This window comes from Vulpes lagopus, chromosome 2 (genome assembly GCF_018345385.1).
Source record: "Vulpes lagopus strain Blue_001 chromosome 2, ASM1834538v1, whole genome shotgun sequence".
Lineage (NCBI taxonomy): Eukaryota > Metazoa > Chordata > Mammalia > Carnivora > Canidae > Vulpes > Vulpes lagopus.
This window is the reverse complement of record NC_054825.1, coordinates 45545133-45564197: the sequence shown is the minus strand read 5'-3', so window position 1 is coordinate 45564197 and position 19065 is coordinate 45545133. Positions and strand designations below refer to the sequence as shown.

At 44.5% G+C, this 19065-nt stretch overlaps 1 protein-coding gene across 2 annotated transcripts in view; it reads right to left on the bottom strand.

The window, feature by feature from the left end:
• Positions 1 to 351: 351 nt before the first annotated feature.
• ADPGK (ADP dependent glucokinase) overlaps positions 352 to 19065 on the bottom strand; it is a 32367-nt gene continuing 13653 nt past the window's right edge. Inside the window, exons 4-7 of one of the 2 annotated variants that reach the window (XM_041740031.1) lie at positions 9313 to 9433; positions 4712 to 4908; positions 4031 to 4129; positions 352 to 1793 (exon numbers count right to left, since the gene is read on the bottom strand). In XM_041740031.1, the coding sequence (XP_041595965.1) occupies positions 1239 to 1793; positions 4031 to 4129; positions 4712 to 4908; positions 9313 to 9433 (972 nt within the window). In that variant the 3' untranslated portion in view covers positions 352 to 1238. The remainder of the gene's footprint in view (positions 1794 to 4030; positions 4130 to 4711; positions 4909 to 9312; positions 9434 to 19065) is intronic. The other variant, XM_041740041.1, reaches the window with a different exon arrangement.

Here is a 19065-nt window from a genome sequence, read left to right as displayed (position 1 = left end):
GCCCCGCTGCCGTGTTCAGACTGCTCCTCGAACAACCGAGAAGGCTCATCCTGCTCTTTCAAACCGCGGTTTCGTAACGGCTTGGCTACTTGACACTGTGGTCTTCTCGTCACCTTAAACCAACAGCAGACCTTCAGCTCGGGCTCAGCACGAGGCGAGACCAGCCCCTGAGAGCAGAGCAACACACAGCTTCGTCAGGATCACAGGGATTCCTACTTCATCTGGCTCCGGAGCCGTGGTGGGAGAAACGGAATCAATCACAAGTAGACTGAGGATTCCTGAAATGTAAATTGTTTTTAATAGATTTAAAAGCACACAGAAGTCTCCTTGACTTATAAAAAAATAAATACGTAACGTGTGACCGATTTATTCATGATCCTGGGGCTCTGATGAGGTAAAACTTTTTAATGGATGTGGTGGGTCAACATCAAACAAACATGACCGGTTACACACACAGAAGCATATTCCAGTTGTAAAAGCAAATTCCTTCAAGGATCAGAACGAACAAAGATCAGTCTTCCAGTGTGGAAAGCACGTCCAGGGCCGGGGGATAAGGTGGCCTCTGACCAGCCACCCACCACCTCGGGAGCTGGACAGGAGGGCAGAGCCTAGAGGCCCCCGAGGCCGCCCCGTAGGCGAGCCAGGCTCCCGGCCTCTGCTGTGACAGCGGAGCACAGAGCGACAGTGTTGTCCTTACATGTGGCTCTGTCTTAAGTTTGAGAGAAGACTCAGGTGTGTTCACGAAATATTTTCACTATAACACTGAATGGACATCACGGTCCTGCCCATGAGTGCAGAGCAGAGAGGGAACACGAGACGCTCAAGCTGGGCCTCGCGGGAGACGGGGAGGACGGGTGAGTGAGCATGTGCCTCTGCACCTGGCGAAGGGGCAGGGCTTTCTCCAGCTGACGTGCTCTCCAGAGCCACGGCGGGCCTGAAGTACTTGACAACGCTGCGTAAGATGGGGATACGGGGATCAAGTTTTACCCCTCTAACACACAACATTAAAAAAAAAAAAATCCAGTCTCGTTAGTAGATACTTGAATTCTGATTAAAACCTGAAATGTTTCTGTGTAATTGTCAACAGGCTGGAATGTATCTGATACAGTTGAATCTGTTGTTTCTTTGGCTATCTTTCAATTAGATCTAGAAACTGTTTCGACAGCCCTCCTCCTATTTTTCCTGTAACTCTTAAATCGAGTAGCTCTCCTCCAGAAAAACCACCCACAGCCACCTTCCTAGGAGTGAGGGCGGACTTCTGAATAGAAGAGGCCTTCGGCAGAAATGGCATCTCCGAGGCCCACCGTTCGAATGGGATCCTTACACACCAGTACTGGGGTGAAGTGGAAGGAAATTCCCTCCCTGTGCCACTCTGCTACTGGCTCGTTGGGGTTTATTACGATCCTGGCGCCCGCCTCCGAACGGGAAGTCATGAACTCGGGGGGTGCCCGCAGGGACACTCGGCTGGCGTCTATGGCTTCTGTCGCGCAGGCCTGTGTCCCAGCCACACGTGCTCCCGCCGCCACGGCCGCCAGCTGGTTGGCCCAGTGTCCGTCTATGGTTGCCAGAATGTGGTAGACCAGCGTGTGGAAATGGATCCTGGTGAGGTCTGAGGCTCTGCCTTTACTCCTCCCGTGTTCCTTCAAGATCCAGAAGAGGATGTCACTGACCATGCCCACGTCGGGGACGCCGTTCCAGGAAGAGAGAGAGGAGTGAGGTCCAGACGCTGCCTGGCTGAGGAACAACAGCTCCTGTTCGTTCAGCCCCAGGGAAGTCACCGCAGGAAAGACCTGCTAACAGAAACACAACGGAAGTCTCTTTCTGATGGACACGTGGCTCTCAAGAGACCTGAGGACACAGCCAGTGACGACGGTCAGGGAAGGCAGGCACTACGGTGTCTTTCATCCTTCCCACGAGACTCTCTGCCAGGGAAGTGATGGTCACAGGTCACTGCTTTGGCTACACCTCTAATCACACCTTCACGATCACTTGGGAGACAAAGGGCAGAGGGGCACCTAGTTCCTATTTCTGTCCATGGTGCCTGGCTTTAGACTTTGCGCGCACAGCAGACGCTCTGCCCACTGGTGGGACAGGGCTCTCGGTTCCAAGGCCCTAGCAACACACAGGGTCACGTGGTGCTGTGGACACAACTCCAAGAAGCAAGGAGAGGCTTAGGGAAGACCGCATTTAGTAGTAACTACAACAGGGTCTGAACAGGAGCCACCGAGCCTGTTTTAGTCTTAAGGGGAGCCACCGCATCTACTGTTTTACAGATACAAGGACTGAGGCTCGGAAACGTTGCACAGATACACAGAAAATGAAATAAACATGGCTTTTTTAAAAAGTGGAAAGATAACCTTAGAAGAGAAATTTAAATTAAAAACTATCCTGAGGGACGCCTGGGTGGCTCAGTGATTGTCTGTCTTCAGCTCAGGTCATGACCCCGGGGTCCCAGGATTGAGTCCTGCATTGGGCTCCCTGAAGAAGCCTGCTTCTCCCTCTGCCTGTGTATCTGCCTCTCTGTGTGTGTGTCTCATGAATAAATAAAATCTTTCAAAAAAAAAAAAAACTACACTGAAAAACAAGTGTGAACCCTCATGTAAACCACAGACTGTGGGCAGTGACCATGTGAGCGCAGGGTTGGGCACTCATGGCAGCAACACTGTGGGCGACACCATGGGCAGCAGGGTGCCGACAGTGGGGGAGGTGGCAGGTGTGTGTCGCGGGGTACATGGGAGCTCACCACATGCTACTCACTTTTGCTATGAACTTGAAACTGCCCTAAAAAGTAAAGTCTATTAAAAGAACCCACAACTAGTCTCATATATTTTTCACTTGGCAGACTGGTCAAAGAATGCCTGCTTCTAACCACGTCCTGGTGGCAAGGATATGAGGAAATAGCACTTGTAAAGAGTTCTAGTGGAGGTGAATGGGACAGCTCTCGCGGAGGGCATGCTGGCGGCATTAAAGTCACGAAGACCTTTTCTGCTCTCCCAGCAGCCATACTCCTGCGAATTCATCAGACATACAGAACTGCTCCCGGGGAAATGAAAGTCACATACAAGGTTCTCTGCTGCACCCGTTTGGTTCAGCAAAGGACAGAACCAAGATGCCCACCGAGACGGTGCAGGGGGAGTAGCCTGGGGAACCCACATACTCCCTTTCACTGCCTGGCTGTGCAAAGACAGGATGTGACCCAGTGATGATGGAGAAAAGGCCTCCAAAATCCAATCAGTGAGAAAAAGCAACGTGCACAACTGTCTATATGCGGTGCACTGTGCTATCTTTTGGGATAAAAAGGGACCAAATATTAAGGAAATACTCCCATGTTTGCTTCTATTTGTACAGTGACTCTGGAGCACAAGGACGAAGCCAAGGGTACAGGTGGTAGGAGGGAGACTTCACTGTGTATCTTAGTACTACTGGGGTTGGACCATATGAATGTGTCACCCATTAGAAAAATTAAATAATAATAAAAGGTTACATAACTTGCTTTCATTCATAAAGCCAGAGAGCGGCGAAGCTGGCATTCCAACCCCGGCTCCCAAAGCCTGTCCTCTGAAGCACTGTACTCCCAGGTCTATCTAATCACCTGGGCCGCCCAGAGGCAGGAGTCGGACACCCGGGTGCCTGGTGGTGAGGGAGTAAAGCTCCCCCAATGTTCCTCTCCTCTGAACTTCTGGAAGTTCAATTTAAAGCAGCTGAACTGGGCTTTCGGTTTTCTCCTTTGTGTCCTACTGCAAAAACCATTCACATCCAACTTCTTTATTCCAGGAGAAACAGGACCCACAAATCCATCAGTTATGCGGACATATTTCCAACCTAGTGGGAGATGCTATTCCAGGATGGCTCTGGTTCCTTATCTGGATTCTCCACAGACCCAGCTCTGAGCAACAGAACATCCACACCTCAGTGAGCCGGCCCCTGGGCCCCAAGAGCTGGCCCCACGGGACAAGGGCACTTCCCTGCAAGGCCTCCTGAGGGTGAGGGCTTACCCTCAGAAGGCTGCACACGCTACCCCTGTGCTTACCTGATGCACGATGCTCCTCATGAGCTCCCTGTTGGTCATACTGGCCAGCTCCAGGTGAACCGGAACACCAGTGGGGATGTCAGAAATGGAGGTCACGACCTGCAGAGAGAAGAGTGCAGTGGTGCCATTAGAAACAGAACTCACGCAGGAGGGAAGAAAGGGTTGAGGCCGAGACGTGGTACCTCTGGTCACTGCCTTTTTTGCATCATCATGAAAGCTCTAAGCCCCAGGGGTCACCGCAGCCTCCAGACAAGGGATGAGGGACGCCCCTCCCGACCAGCACCAAGAGCCGCCCCTGTGGGCTCAGGGAGCAGCCTATTCCCGGGGGCCCAGGCTGAGAAACTGAGGAACCGCAGCACAGCTGGTGTGAAGAGATGACACGCATGACACGCAGGATGCAGACGACACACACCATGGCTGGAGCCACACTCCGCGTCGCACAGGGCACAGAGGCTCAGGCAGGAGGAGGTTCTGACCTGTCCTACCCGAGCTGCCGCCACCCCAGCAGGAGGCGCCGCCCCGCAGCAGGAGGCCGGCGTCAGAGCGGCTGCGGTTAATCGGGGCATCGTCCCGGGGAGGCCAGGACCGAGGACCAGGCAGCATGAGCTGCAGACACCAAGAGAGGGAGAAACAGGGACAGTGCCAGCTGAGATCTGTGAAATTCTGTGACAGTGCTATTACCTCCAAGAGCCTCTTCCTCTGGAGCTCCTTGCTTTGTCCCTCCATCATGTGCAATCCAGAGAGGACCACCAGGTCTGGCTGAAACTCCTCCAGGCTAGACACAAACACTTCCAGCATATTCATGGCCCCGTTGGAGAGGTCGTGGGAGAAGATGAATCGGTTGGCATGGGGAGCTTTTAACAGGCCCCACTCCTCCCCTAGAAAAGCCCAGTTGACACAGTGGGAAGAAAAGGAAGAGGCTTTAAGTCTCCTAGCTGTGGGGGCTGGCGGGGGCCTCACTGGAGCCCTGGCTCTGGGCAGACGGGCTTCTGGCTGAGTGGAGGCCAGCCACGATGGCTTAGCCAAGCACGGCGCTGCAGCCAGGAGGATGGCGGTCAGTAAGGAAACCAATCAACCAAAACCCAACCCCAACCCAACAAAACACAGCATGGGCTATCTGTGCCTTTGTCAGGGGCTGGGAAAGTACTCCCAGGAAAGCTCTACTGCCCGCTGAGCTCTCAGATACAGGATGCTCGTGTCCCTTCCTGGTCACAGAACAGTAGCATGACTTCCAAATACTAGCATCCGGTGCACACTGTGCACGTCCCTGTATACAGGACACACTACCTTTCTCGAAGCAACTCCCACCTCAGAGAGGGGCCCCGAGCCCCCTTCATGCAGCTGGGACCTACAGAGGCTAGAATTCCAAGAGTCTTGCTGATGGCAGCCCCTCCGCCCTAACTCCTCCTCTTTGGTGGTTTCCTGGCACTTGATCCAGGAGGTAAGAGCATCTAGCTGCTGTCGTCTCCTCTGAGCAAGCTGCTCTGCAATAATGACTACTCAAAAGACCAAGTTCAAGTGCTAGTTCCTCCCTAAGTGGCCGCTGACTGCTCCAGCCCGAGGTGCACTCTCACCACTTTGAGCATCCACAGAGATTTCCTTTCACATGGTTTGGTGAATATCATTTTGTTTTGCGCTCTCTCTTCTGTTCTGAACGAGTATTCAAACTTACACCATTACTTAACTTTTCGCACATCACGCCACATCTCTCCAAATAGAACCCCAGCTCTTTGAAGGGAACACCGTACGTGTCTGATCCTCGCAGTACTCATCACAGGCCCCTGCGGGAGTGCCCACTCAGCATCTGCTACACTGATCCAAGCAGAGGAGGCCAGATCCACCCTTGGCTGGGTCTTCTGGTCGGGGGAGGAGTTTGGGATCTATGCCCACCCACAGGAGTGACTCTCCCTCCTAGGCTCTGCAGCAAAACCTCCTGGGGAATTGAGTTTTTACATGTGCAGGGGGTGGGACGCACTGCTGGAGATCCTGATGTGCGGGAGGTGGGGGGAGTGGGGGAACCACCCATAAAGACCCCATAGCTGCCAAGCATTCCAGAGGAACGCGCTATGGCTGGGGTCCTAAAGCAGGACCAGCGACACGGGCCTTCCCCAGGCTCACTTGGTGAAGCCTTATAACCGGAGGTTTTATTAAGTGCAGTGCTCTTTCTTCTCCCAACACTCGGCAGAAAATCTTCAAACTCAGTCAGTGCAAGGGCCATCGAGGCTTTGCAACTGCTTAGGGCACTTCCTCCTGCCCCCCAGCCAGCACGGTGGTGCTTCCAGAGACTGAGGGGCAAGGATTCACGATGTGGGTTTATATAGCTTTCCCTCCAAGTAAAGGACTCAGCTCATTTACAAAGTTAGAGCTCATACACCGAAACCTAGGTTTTCACTGGTTTCTATCAGTTACTGGACATTCCTTCAGAAAGTCTGTCCCTGAGGCAGACAAACCATAGCAGAGGGTTTCCACATATTGCAGGCTGATCTGTTAACTGTGGTCAGCACAGGCCTTCCTCCTTCCTGCAACAGGCCTCTTCAAACAGAAGCCCTCCCTCTCCACAGGGAATGTGGGGGTGAGGGCAGGCCTTATTCTGGAGCAAGTGTCAAGGGTGGGAGAGCCCAAATTTCCTGTACTTTGTGTTCAGCTTTACTGAATCCATTCCTCGAAAAAACATTTTATATGTGGGTCATTTCTATAAAAATCTATGAAAGCAGAAAAAGACATTTCCTATTTACTAAACCCCAGCACAAGGGTTACGTTGGTCACAATGCCATATTCCTTTAATCCGTGGCCCTCGTCTCATCATTTTTCCAGAGAAAACACACAATCATGGTCCACACAGCTGAGGGCAACACTCCGACCCTGCTCTATCTTCAAAGACTCAAAGCCAGGACGCCTGCCCTGAGAACCCTTTCCTAACTCTGCCAACCCCAGCAGACTCAGGTGCTTCCTCCCCTGGGCCCTCTCAAGGGCGAGGCACACGATTCGGTAATCACCCGCAGGGCCCGCGCCTTCTGTCACCAGCTCCCCCTGCCTCGCCCCTGCACGCAACATGGGAACAAATGGATGAGCAAAGAATAAGCGAACGAGAGTACTGAGGACTTCCATGGCCTGTGACAACAGAGAATACAGGTAGGACTCCAAATCCAGCATCTCCCCGACTGACAAGACTCCACAGGAGGGGAGAAATCCACATCAGTATCCTCCTGAGGGCAAGACCAGGGCCTGCCCCTCCCGGGGTGTAGCCTCTGAGAAGCACTGCCTAACTCACCCCAGGGGACGAGAGACATGCAGCACTCAAAGTAATTGAATTTTCTCAGGGAAGAAGAGAGAGGCAAAATAAACAGGCCTCTGCAAAGCAGAAACATGGAGAGAAGCAGAGGGCTGCTCCCTGGCTGTTCCCAAGGACACAGGACAACCGAGCAATCCCAGAGGCGAAATGACTGGAATGCAGACCGGGCAAGCCTGGAGCCTCAATGCCCCCCCCCCCCCCCCCCCCATTCTCAGAGCTCAGAAGGTGTTTCTCCGAGCCATCCCTTCTCTCAGTTTACCGTCCTGCCCTTTGGCCACTATGTCAGCAAAACCTACATAGTGGTGTGTGGGTCCCCAGCCCGAAATCTGAAAACAGGCTTCTTTGGGCAAGTCTGGTAGAGGAAAGGGAGGAAACGATTGGGGAAAAATCCCCTCTGGGAATTTAGTCATCTAAATTTGTGAGAAGCTGGGGATGGATTTCTGTTAAGACAAATGACCTGATGTTTTCTGCCACCAGACTGAGTTCCCTCTAGAAGCTGGTGAAAATGTAACTTCACAGGAAGTTTAATGGAGGGCCCTGCTTTGTACTAACAAAATAAGGCACACAACAGAAAAACTGAAGTGTGGGGTTTATAAGCCCAAGGATGGAGACAGTCTCCTTTCAGGATAAGCTGTGCCGTCTTCTTCCCTCCACATGTGGCACAACTGTCACATCCAACAGGAAAATCTGGTTGAAGAGAGCAGTCTCTCCTCTTTCCCTGCAGTGACCATGGAAAATGACAGAAACCAGGAACCAGAGAGGTCTCCGGGTCATGATGTGTGCACCTGCAGGGTGCAAGGGAAGGGAACCTGGGACTGGCAGCAGCAGCACCTGCAAGGCACATCTTTAGCTCTTCTAGACCCTTCCAGTCAACAGTCCCATTCATGCCTTTCATGAAGAAGCCCTCAGTACCTGTGAACCTTTACCACAATCTTCAGGCAGGAAGAGTTTCTGAGAAACTCAAAACTTGGATATGATTAAATGTGAACTGTCTACAGCAATCTTTTGTTCATAAAGTTCACAGCTTAGCCCTTCCTAACTTCCTGATTCCAATAAGTACCCGAAAGATAACCAGACACAATTCCTTTCTTGAACATGGAGAAAGCCTAACTTTCAAGAAACACTCTATTTCCTATCTTACGGTAATTACTCTAGGAGGTGAGGTTCTCTTGATCGACTTGGAAGCAGTTCACTGAGCCTATTAAGCAGTGTTTTAAGGGACCAATCAGTCTGTTTAGATATTTGAGTCTTTAACTTGAGTTAATAATGTGTTGAGTCAAAATTTCAAGAGTCTGGAGTTCTGAGCAAAGGAAAGAGACAACAGCAAATACAAAGAATTAGATAAACAGTTAAAATATGTTTAAGTATTTAGGGTTCTCTAAGAATCAGATCTGTAGTCTACGTAACACACAAAATCTTCTGGGAGGGACACCGGTTGGGCCGGATTTGGACTGATGAACACCGGAACAGTATATAATGGGAAATAATATAAGTGTTGTTAAATACAAACCCTTCCACTTACACACCCAAGGGAAAATAAAATGCTTCAAAGGAAGTTTGCCAGGGGCTTGGAATCAATCCCGAGCAGCTTGGAACAGTTGGCCAGAAAAGCCTGGAGCAGAATCCAGCACCATGCTGAACAGATGTTACATGCCCTTCTCTTCCCTTAGTAAGAAAGAAAAACTTTGTACATGTGTGTTTAATAATTTTCATCTTGATTCAAGATGCCAACTTTCCTACAGCCTGATATCTCCAGGGTTCAGATCAGTTCTGTCTGTATATCTCAGAATTTTCTTCAGTGCTCAAATTCTCTCTATTCTCAAGACAATGGCCAGCATCAGCTCAGCAGAACCAGGTCAGGAAACCTTTGGTCAGGCAAGAAAAGGTCCTGCCAATTTACAAAGATAAATTTCTAGCACAGTCACACCTCAGCTGGACAACACACAGTCCCCCGCCTAGTCTCATACCATTACTTACTCATTGCTCTTACCTGCTTGATATTCCAAAATAAGGTGGAACTCATCCATTTCCTGCAACGACTCTGGTGGAACAAATACATTATCATCAAGAAGTTCATGCAGCTTTGGACCAACTGGGCCACAAAGAAGCACCTGGAGACAAGATACAGGAAATCTGTCAGGAGACCCATCATTTTCCCACAGAATCGACAATAACTGAAAAGGTATGTCCAGGCCACTTCTATCCATTTCAACAAGAAACTAGAATTCAAATCTAATTCTGAAAGCTTTTGGTCTGTCATAAAGGGGCTATTACCAGGGCTTGGGCCTCTGGAGAGAATGGCCACCAGAAATGACGGGTTGACTAAAGACTCGAATCACACCTGTTAGATGCCTATGTAGCTGTGGAATCATACACTCTGCAAGTGACGGAATATTTGTCCCCCAACCCCCACATTCTTAGGTTGAAGCCTAATTGCCAATGTGACAGTATTTGGAGATAGGGCTTTTAGGAGGTAATTAAGGTCAGATGAGGTCATATGAGGGAGGAGGGTCCTAATCCAGTAGGATTGGTGGCCTCATAAGAAAAGGAAAAGGGAGAGCGAGATCTCTCTTTCCAACACACCCACTGAAGATAGGCCATGTGAGGACACACCCGAAGGTGACTGCAAACTAGGAAAGAAGCCCTCACCAGAAACTGGACTCTGTTGGGTCCCCGAAGTTGGACTTTCCAGCCTCAAAATTGTGCCAAAATAAATTGTCGTTGAAGCCACCCAGCCGATGGCACTTTGTTGTTATGGCTAACCAAACAAACTAAGACACCCCCTACCCCCATTTTCTTTTCGTTACTCACTCATCCTATGTAGGCAAACAGATATGGGATGTTGTCTGCTCAGAACAGTCATATATGAAAACAATTCTGTCTGAATTTTACATGGTATAGAAAAGAGCCTCACGATCACAGTATGCTCCCTAATCACAGGACCTAATTTGTGGGATCAGGCTCCCCATTATACTCACTGTTATGCAAGCAGGAAAGTCTTCCATAGATAAGAATTAAAGAGCACCTCAATTCACCAAGTTGTGGGGAGGTACTCTCCAGCTTTTCCCAAACCCTTTCTTCGACTCCAACCTGGGTCTCTCCCTGGCTGTTTCTTCTAGAAGTTATTTCACATCTGCTGCTTTTCCTCAGTTCCAAAAAGGTGCTGCTCCTGCCATGCAAGCTCTGGACCCCACTCACAGCCAAGCCAACATGCTCAAAACTACCAAACGAGGGCTTAGACAGGGGTCACTAAGGAAAGTCCTCAGAGATGATCACCACCACTGTGGATTTAATATGCTCCTCCCAGAAGCTTCAAAAGGCATTTTACTTGCTAACTACTTTTGTACAGCTACCACTTTACTTCTTTTCTCTAATTCCTGGCCAAACTTCACCCTCCAAGATGAGAGAACATGGGCCAAATTTACCACCTGCCCAAAACAACAACAACAAACAGACAAAATATATGAAACGATGGTTTTCAAAACATCTGGACATTTAGCAACAAAGGACAGTGATCCCTAAACAGGAAAGAAACCAAACTCAGTAAGACCTACAAATGCCGCATCAAATTACCCTAAAAGAGTTTCCAGATATTACAAAAATCTGAAAGAGTTCATCAGCAGCAGACTTGCACGATAAGAAATGTTAAAGGAAATCCTTCAGGCAGAAGGAAACTGATGCCAGATGGAAATAAAAATCTAAACAGAGGAATGGGGGAGCACCAGAAATAGTAACTCTGGGTAACTACATATTTAAATCTCTCTAAAAGATAATCAATTGTTTAAAGAGCAATATTAACAACACAGAATGAGGTTTACAATAGACACAGAAGAAAATCATATGACAATAACAATATAACGACCAGAGAAGAGAAATGGAAGCACCTATTCATTATAAAGTACTCAAATTATAAATGAGGTACGATCCCTGACAATAGATTATGATGGCTAAACACATACATGAGAACTCTTAAAATAACCATTAAAATAACAAAGAATTATAGCTAATAAGCCAAAGAAGATAATATGAAAGCACAGAAAAATAACTCAAAAAGAATGCAGAAAAAGGAAAAAAAGGAAGAGGTGGGACAAACAGAAAACAAAGACCAAGATGTCAGACTTAATAGTTCACGGATGGGGGAATCCCTGGGTGGCGCAGCGGTTTAGTGCCTGCCTTTGGCCCAGGGCGCGATCCTGGAGTCCCGGGATCGAGTCCCACGTCGGGCTCCCAGTGCATGGAGCCTGCTTCTCCCTCTGCCTGTGTCTCTGCCTCTCTCTCTCTCCGTGACTATCATAAATAAATAAAAATAAAAAAAATAGTTCATGGATGGGCTATCAAATAGCCCATTTTAAGAAATCACAGGATTATTAGAAAGCACTTTGAATTGAATGAAAATAAAACTACAATGTATCAGAATCTGAAATGGCTAAAGAAGTACTTAAGGGGAAATTTATATCACTAAACACCTATATCAGAGAACAAGAAAGTCTCAAATCAATGACCTCAAGTTCTACTTTAAGCTAGAAAAAGAAGAGCAAGTTAAACAACATAAAACAAAACTAATGAAATACAAAAGAAAAAAAAAACAGAAAATACAATGAAACCTAAAACTGAAAAGATCAGTAACACTGATAAACCTATAAGCAAACTGATCGAGAAAAAAAAATCACAAAGGGAAGTTGCAGAATAGAAAAATCCTGAGCTCACCTCCTCCCACAGAGACGAGGAGGCTTCAACTACATAGAGAGCATCCCTCTCTGAAAACAACCTGAGAGGATTTGGAGAACAACTCTTCCATGTCAAAGACACAAAGAAAAAGACTTACTGAGAAGGACAGAAGGGAGAGAGATACAATCTGGGAACCAAACCCCTGCACGCTGACCATACCTGTGATATTCTTCCTATTTATGGTCAGGTATCTTTTCAGACTACAATGGTATGATAAATGGAAATCCATTCCAAGAAAAAAAAAGTGGAAACCAAACACATGGAGGCATAACAACATGCTACTAAACAACCAGAGGGCCAACAAAGAAATAAAAGAAGAAATTAAAAAAGAATACCTTGAGATAAAACAAACAAACAAAAAACACAAAACCTTGAGATGAATGAAAATGGAAACAGTATTTTAACATCTTTGGGACACAGCAAAAGCAGTTCTAAGAGGGAAGTTTATAATACGGCCTATGTCAAGAAACAAGAAAAACTCAAACAATTTAACCTTGACCTAAAGGAACTAAAAAGGATAACAAACAAAACCCAAAGTTAGCAGAAAGGAAATGATACCAAAGATCAGAGCAGAAATAAATGAGCGACTAAAAGATCAGTGAAACTAAGGGTTAGTTCTCTGAAAAGACAAAAGTAATATACGCCAGAATTATCAAGAAAAAAAAGGCTCAAATAAAATCAGAAATGAAAAAGAGAAGGCACCACTGACACCACAGAAATACAAAGGATTATGAGACTACTAAGAAAAACTATGTGCCAAAAAACTAGAAGAAATGGACAAATTCCTAGAAACGATCTTCCAAGAGTGAAACAGGAAGAAACAAAGTCTAACACAACTGCACCAAAAACCGTAAGATATCTAGGAACAAATCTAACCAAAGAGGTAAAAGATCTGTACTCTGAAAACTACAGAACACCTATGAAAGAAATGGAAATGACACAGAGAAATGGAAAAACATTCCATGGTCATGAACTGGAAGAACCAAAATATTGTTACTGTTACAATGCCTATACTACCCAAAGCAGTCTACACATTTAATGAAATCTTTATCAAAATACTACCAGCATTTTTCAGACAGCTAGAACAATCTAAATTTGTATGGAACCATAAAAGATCCCGAATAGCCAAAGCAACCTTGAAAAAGCAAAGTAAGGCTGGAAGCATCACAATTCTAGACTTCAAGGTATTTAACAAAGCTGTAGTGATCAAGACAATATGGTACTGACATAAAAACAGATATGTTTTTAGATCAATGGAAGAGAACAGAAAACCCAGAAATGGACCCACACTGTATGGTCAATTAATCTTCAACATAGCAGGAAAGAATACCCAATGGGAAAAAGACTCTTGGTGTTGGGTAAACTGGACAGCAACATGCAAAAGAATGAAACTGGACTACTCTCTTACACCATACACAAAAATAAATTCAAGTGGATGAAAGACTTAATTGTGACGCTTGAAATCATAAAAATCCTAGAGGAGAACAAAGGCAGCAACCTCTTTGACATCGGCGTAGCAACTTCTTAGATATGTCTCCTGAGGCAAGGGAAACAAAAGCAAAAATGAACTATGGAGACTTCATCAAAATAAAAAAGCTTCTACAGTGAAGGAAATAATCAACAGAGCTAAAATGCAACCTACAGAATGGGAGAAGATATTTACAAATGACATATCTGATAAAGTGTTAGTATCCAAAATCTATAAAGAACTCATCAAACTCAACACACAAAAAACAAATAATATGGTTCAGAAATGGGCAGAAGACATGAATATTTTCCAAAGAAGACATCCAGATAATTAACAGACATGGGCAGCCCGGGGTGGCTCAGTGGTTTAGCGCCGCCTTCAGCCCGGGGTGTGATCCTGGAGAGACCCGGGATCCAGTCCTGCATCGGGCTCCCTGCATGGAGCCTGCTCCTTCCCCTGCCTGTGTCTCTGCCTCTGTCTCCGTGTCTCCCATAAATAAATAAATAAAATCTTAAGGGCAGCCTGGGTGGTTCAGTGGTTTAGCGCTGCCTTCAGCCCAGGGCCGGATCCCAGAGACCTGGGATTGAGTCCTACATCGGGCTCCCTGCATGGAGCCTGCTTCTCCCTCTGCCTGTGTCTCTGCCTCTCTCTCTGTGTCTCTCATGAATAAATAAATAAATCTTAAAAAAAAATTTAACAGACATATGAAAAGATGTTCAATATCATTCATCAGGGAAATACAACTTAAAACTACAATGAGCTATCGCCTCACAACTGTCAGAATGCCTAGAATGAACAATGCCAGGATGCAAGAGAGAAGGGAATTCTCTTACACTGTTGGTGGGAATGCAAACTGATACAGCCACTCTGGAAAACAGTATGGAGGTTCTTCAAAACGTTAAAAATAGAACTACCCTATGACCAAACAATGGCACTACTAGGAATTTACCCAAAGGATACAAAAATACTGATTTAAAGAGACACATGCACCCTGTTTATAGCAGCATTATCGACAATATTTAAATTATGGAAAGAGCCCAAATGTCCATCAGCTGGTAAATGGACAAAGAAGTCGTGGGGGTTGTATGTATCTATACACACAATGGAATATTACTCATCCATAAAAAAAATGAAATCTTGCCGTTTGCAACAATGTGAACGAAGCTAGAGTATATTATACTAAGTGAAATATGTCAGAGAAAGACAAATACCGTATGATTTCACTCATATGTGGAATTTAAGAAATGAAACAGATGAACATAGGGGTAAAAAAAGAGAGAGGTAAATCATAAAACAGACTCTTAACTATAGAGAACAAACTGAGGTTTGCTTGGAGGGAGGTGAGCAGGGGGATGGACTAAATGGGGGATGGGTATTAGGAGGACACTTCTGAGGATTTTGTATGTAAATTTTGTTTTTGTTTTATTTATTCATGAGAGACACAAAGAGAAAGAGAGAGAGAGAGAGATGCAGAGACACTGGCAGAGGGAGAAGCAGGCTCCATGCAGGGAACCCAACATGGGACTCGATCCTAGGTCTCCAAGGATCACGCCCTGGGCCAAAGGCAGGCACTAAACCGCTGAGCCACCCAGGCTGCCTGTAAAATTTGTATGTAAGTGACAAACTCACAGAATTCTACTACTGAAACTAATATTACACCATATGTTAACTAACCGGAATTGAAAAAGAAAACAGCTAAGAATGATGGATAAAACAAGATTAAAAAAGAAAACAATAAAATTTCAAATGTGCATGTTCTGGCAAGATAGTTAGAAATCCTGACTCTGGGGATCCCTGGGTGGCGCAGCGGTTTGGCGCCTGCCTTTGGCCCAGGGCGCGATCCTGGAGACCTGGGATCGAATCCCACGTCGGGCTCCCGGTGCATGGAGCCTGCTTCTCCCTCTGCCTATGTCTCTGTCGTTCTCTATCTCTCTCTGTGTGACTATCATAAATAAATAAAAAAATTAAAAAAAAAAAAAAAGAAAGAAATCCTGACTCTGGAAAATAAGGCAAGAATCTAGACATTAGAAAAAAGAATCGTTCACCACAACCAAGTGGGATTTATTCCAGAGATGCAAGAATGGTTTAATTTCTGTAACCAATCAGAAGACAAAATTAATATAAAAACTTTCAACCAAGTGGGTACACTGGAAACATAACTCACCATAATAAAGGCCATCATATATGACAAACCCACAGCTATCACACTCAATGGATTAGGAACAAAACAAGGATGCATCTCTTGCAACTTTTATTCTAGTACTGGAAGTCCTAGCCATAGCAATCAGAGAAGAAAAAGAAATAAAAGGCATGCAGACTGTAAAGGAAGAATTAACACAGTCACTATTTGCAGATGATATAATACTACATATAGAAAACCCCAAAGACTCCACCAAATAACTGTGGGATCTAATAAATGAATTCAGTAAAGTGGCAGTACACAAATACACAAAAATCTGTTGCATTTTTAAACAGTAACTTGCAGAAAAATTATGGGAAAAAATCACACTTATAATTGAATCTAAAAGAATAAAATGTCTAGGAATCAATTTAACCAAGGAGGTGAAGAACCTATACTCTGAAAACTATAAGATATTGATGAAACAAACCAAAGAAGACATGAATAAATGCAAAGATTAATATCATTAAAATGCCCATACTACCCAAAGCAATCTACAGATTCAATTCAATCCTTATTTGCTATACCAATAACATGTTTTCACAGAACTTGAACAAATAATACTAAAATTTATATAGAACCAGAAAAGACCCGAATAGCTAAAAGCTGGAAAATCACACTCCCAGATTTCAGGCTATACTACACAATACTATAATAATCAAAACAGTATGGTACTGGCATAAAAAAGATCAATGGAACAAAATAGAGAGCCCAGAAATAAACCCATGATTACATGGTCAATTAATATATGACAAAGGAAGCAAGAATATAATACAATGGGGAGAAAACAGTTTCTTCAACAAATTAGTTGGGAAAACTTGACATTTACATGCAAAAGAATGGAACCGGGCCACTTTCTTACATCATATACAAAAGTAAACTCAAAATGGATGCTCAACATCACTAATCATCAGGGAAATGCAACACAAGTCAAAACCATGAGAGATCACCTCATACCTTTCAGAATAGCCAGTATCAAAAAAATAAGAAATATCAAGTGTTGACAAGCATATAAAGAGACTGATGTACACCACTGACAGGAATGTAAATTAGTACAGCCACTGTGGAAAACAGTACAGAACAGTTCCTCAAAAAGTTAAAAATAGAAATACCATACGATCCAGCATATCTACTTCTGGGTATGAAACCACTAATTCTAAAAGATATATTTATGGGGTGCCTGGGTAGCTCAGTTGGTTAAGCATCCAACTCTTGATTTTAGCTCAGGTCTTTTTTTTTTTTTTTAAGGTTTTATTTATTTATTTATGAGAGACACACACAGAGAGAGACAAAGAAGCAGAGGGAGAAGCAGGCTTCATGCAGGGAGCCCGATGTGGGACTCGATCCCAGGACTCCAGAATCACACCCTGGGCCAAAGGCAGGTGTTCAACCGCTGAGCCACTTAGGTGTCCCTTAGCTCAGGTCCTGATCTCAGGGACATGAGTTCAAGTCTGGAGTTGGGCTCCATGCTGGTCATGAAGTCTACTTAAAAAAAAAAAAAAAGAAAAAAAAAAGGTTTATGTACCCCTATGTTCACTGTAGCATTATTTACAATAGCCAAAAGATATGGAAGCAATCTAATAACCATTGATAGATGAATGGTTAAAGATTTGGGACGGACACACACACACACACACACACACGATAAAATATTACTCAGTCATGAAAAAGAATGATACCTTGCCATTTGCAACAACATGGACGGACCTACAGGACATTATGCTAGTGAACAAGTCAGAGGAACAAATACCACATGATTTTACTCCTATGTGGAAACTAAAAAAGCAAAACATATGAACAAACAAAAGTCCTAAATACAGAGAACAAACTCATGGTTGCCAGAAGGAAGGGTGTAGGGGATAGGTAAAATTGGTAAAGGGGATCAAAGGGTACAAACTTCCAGTTGAAAATAAGTCACAGGGATTGAAAACATAGGAAATATAGTAGAAAATATTTTAATATCTTTGTATAGTGCCAGATGATTATACTTATCACGGCAATCATTCTGTAATGTATGTAAATGTCTAATCACTACCTTGTACGTCTGAAAGCAATATTGTTTGTCAACTGTCCTTCAATTAAAGAAAGAAAACCAAGATGAACTTCCCAGGAAAAAAACAACCCAAATTACTAATATCAATAGTGAGTGAGTTAACATCACTACAGAGTCTACTGATCTTAAAAAGGATAAGAAAATATTACAATTAATTTTATGCCAATAAATTCAACAACTTAGATGAAATGGACAAATTCCTTGAAAGATGAAACTATTAGAGCCTACTCAAAAAATACAAAATCTGAATTTCTCCAGATCTATTAAAGAAATCAAATTTGTTGTTAAAAACCTTCCCACATCAAAAACTGCAGGCCTAGAGGGTTTCACTGGTGAATTCTACAAACATTTACGAAAAGTATCATACCAATTCTACATAAACTCTTTTTAAAAAATACTGACATATTTCACAACTCATTCTGTAAGGTCAGTATTACCCTGATACCAAAGCCAGGCAGATATACAAGAAAAATACAGACCAGCATCCCCCATGGAAACTGATGCAAATTTTTAAAGCAAAATTTTAGTAAACTGAATCCACCAATATATGAAAAGGAAAATATATCAAAACCAAGTGTGGTTTATCCTAAGGATACAAGGTTAGTTTAACATTTGAAAACCAAAGTAATTACAACATATCAAACTAAAAAGTGAAAACCCTTCATTTGACAAAACCCAACATCTATTCCTAATCTTCGCTAAGTAACATAAAAACATTTTTTTATAGGCACTCTTTCCCCCTGAAATCTAGTTTCTAGTCCGCTAAATCTGCCTTTGCTATATTCACCAGGGTCGACTTCTGAGATACAATATAGCATGGCCTTTAAAAGTGTGGACTCTGAGCTCTACTCCTTACTAGGTATATGACCTTGAACAGTTCTAACTTCTCTCGTGCCTCATTTTTCCTATCTACAAAATGAGGATAATAATAGACTTCTCTTATAGGGCATTATAAGATTAAATACATTAACAATATGCAAACCACTTAAAACAGTGCCTGACGTATGGTAAGAGTTATGTAAGTTTTTAATTTTTATTATTTTTATTATTATGTTTGGAAAATATCTAGTCCTTAATCTCTGGTTGTTCTCAGATAATTACTCTGTCCATGTAGAGAAGCATTTCAGCAGATTAAACTAATAGAGCAGTATGGGGTGGCGAGGCCATGGCACAGCCGAAGTTTGAATCCTGGCTCAATCATTTCCTGGCTATGTGTCCTGGGGCACACTACTTAACCTCCCTGGACCTCTTTACTCGTGTTTAAAAGGGTGATAATAGGGGCAGCCCCGGTGGCGCAGTGGTTTAGCGCTGCCTG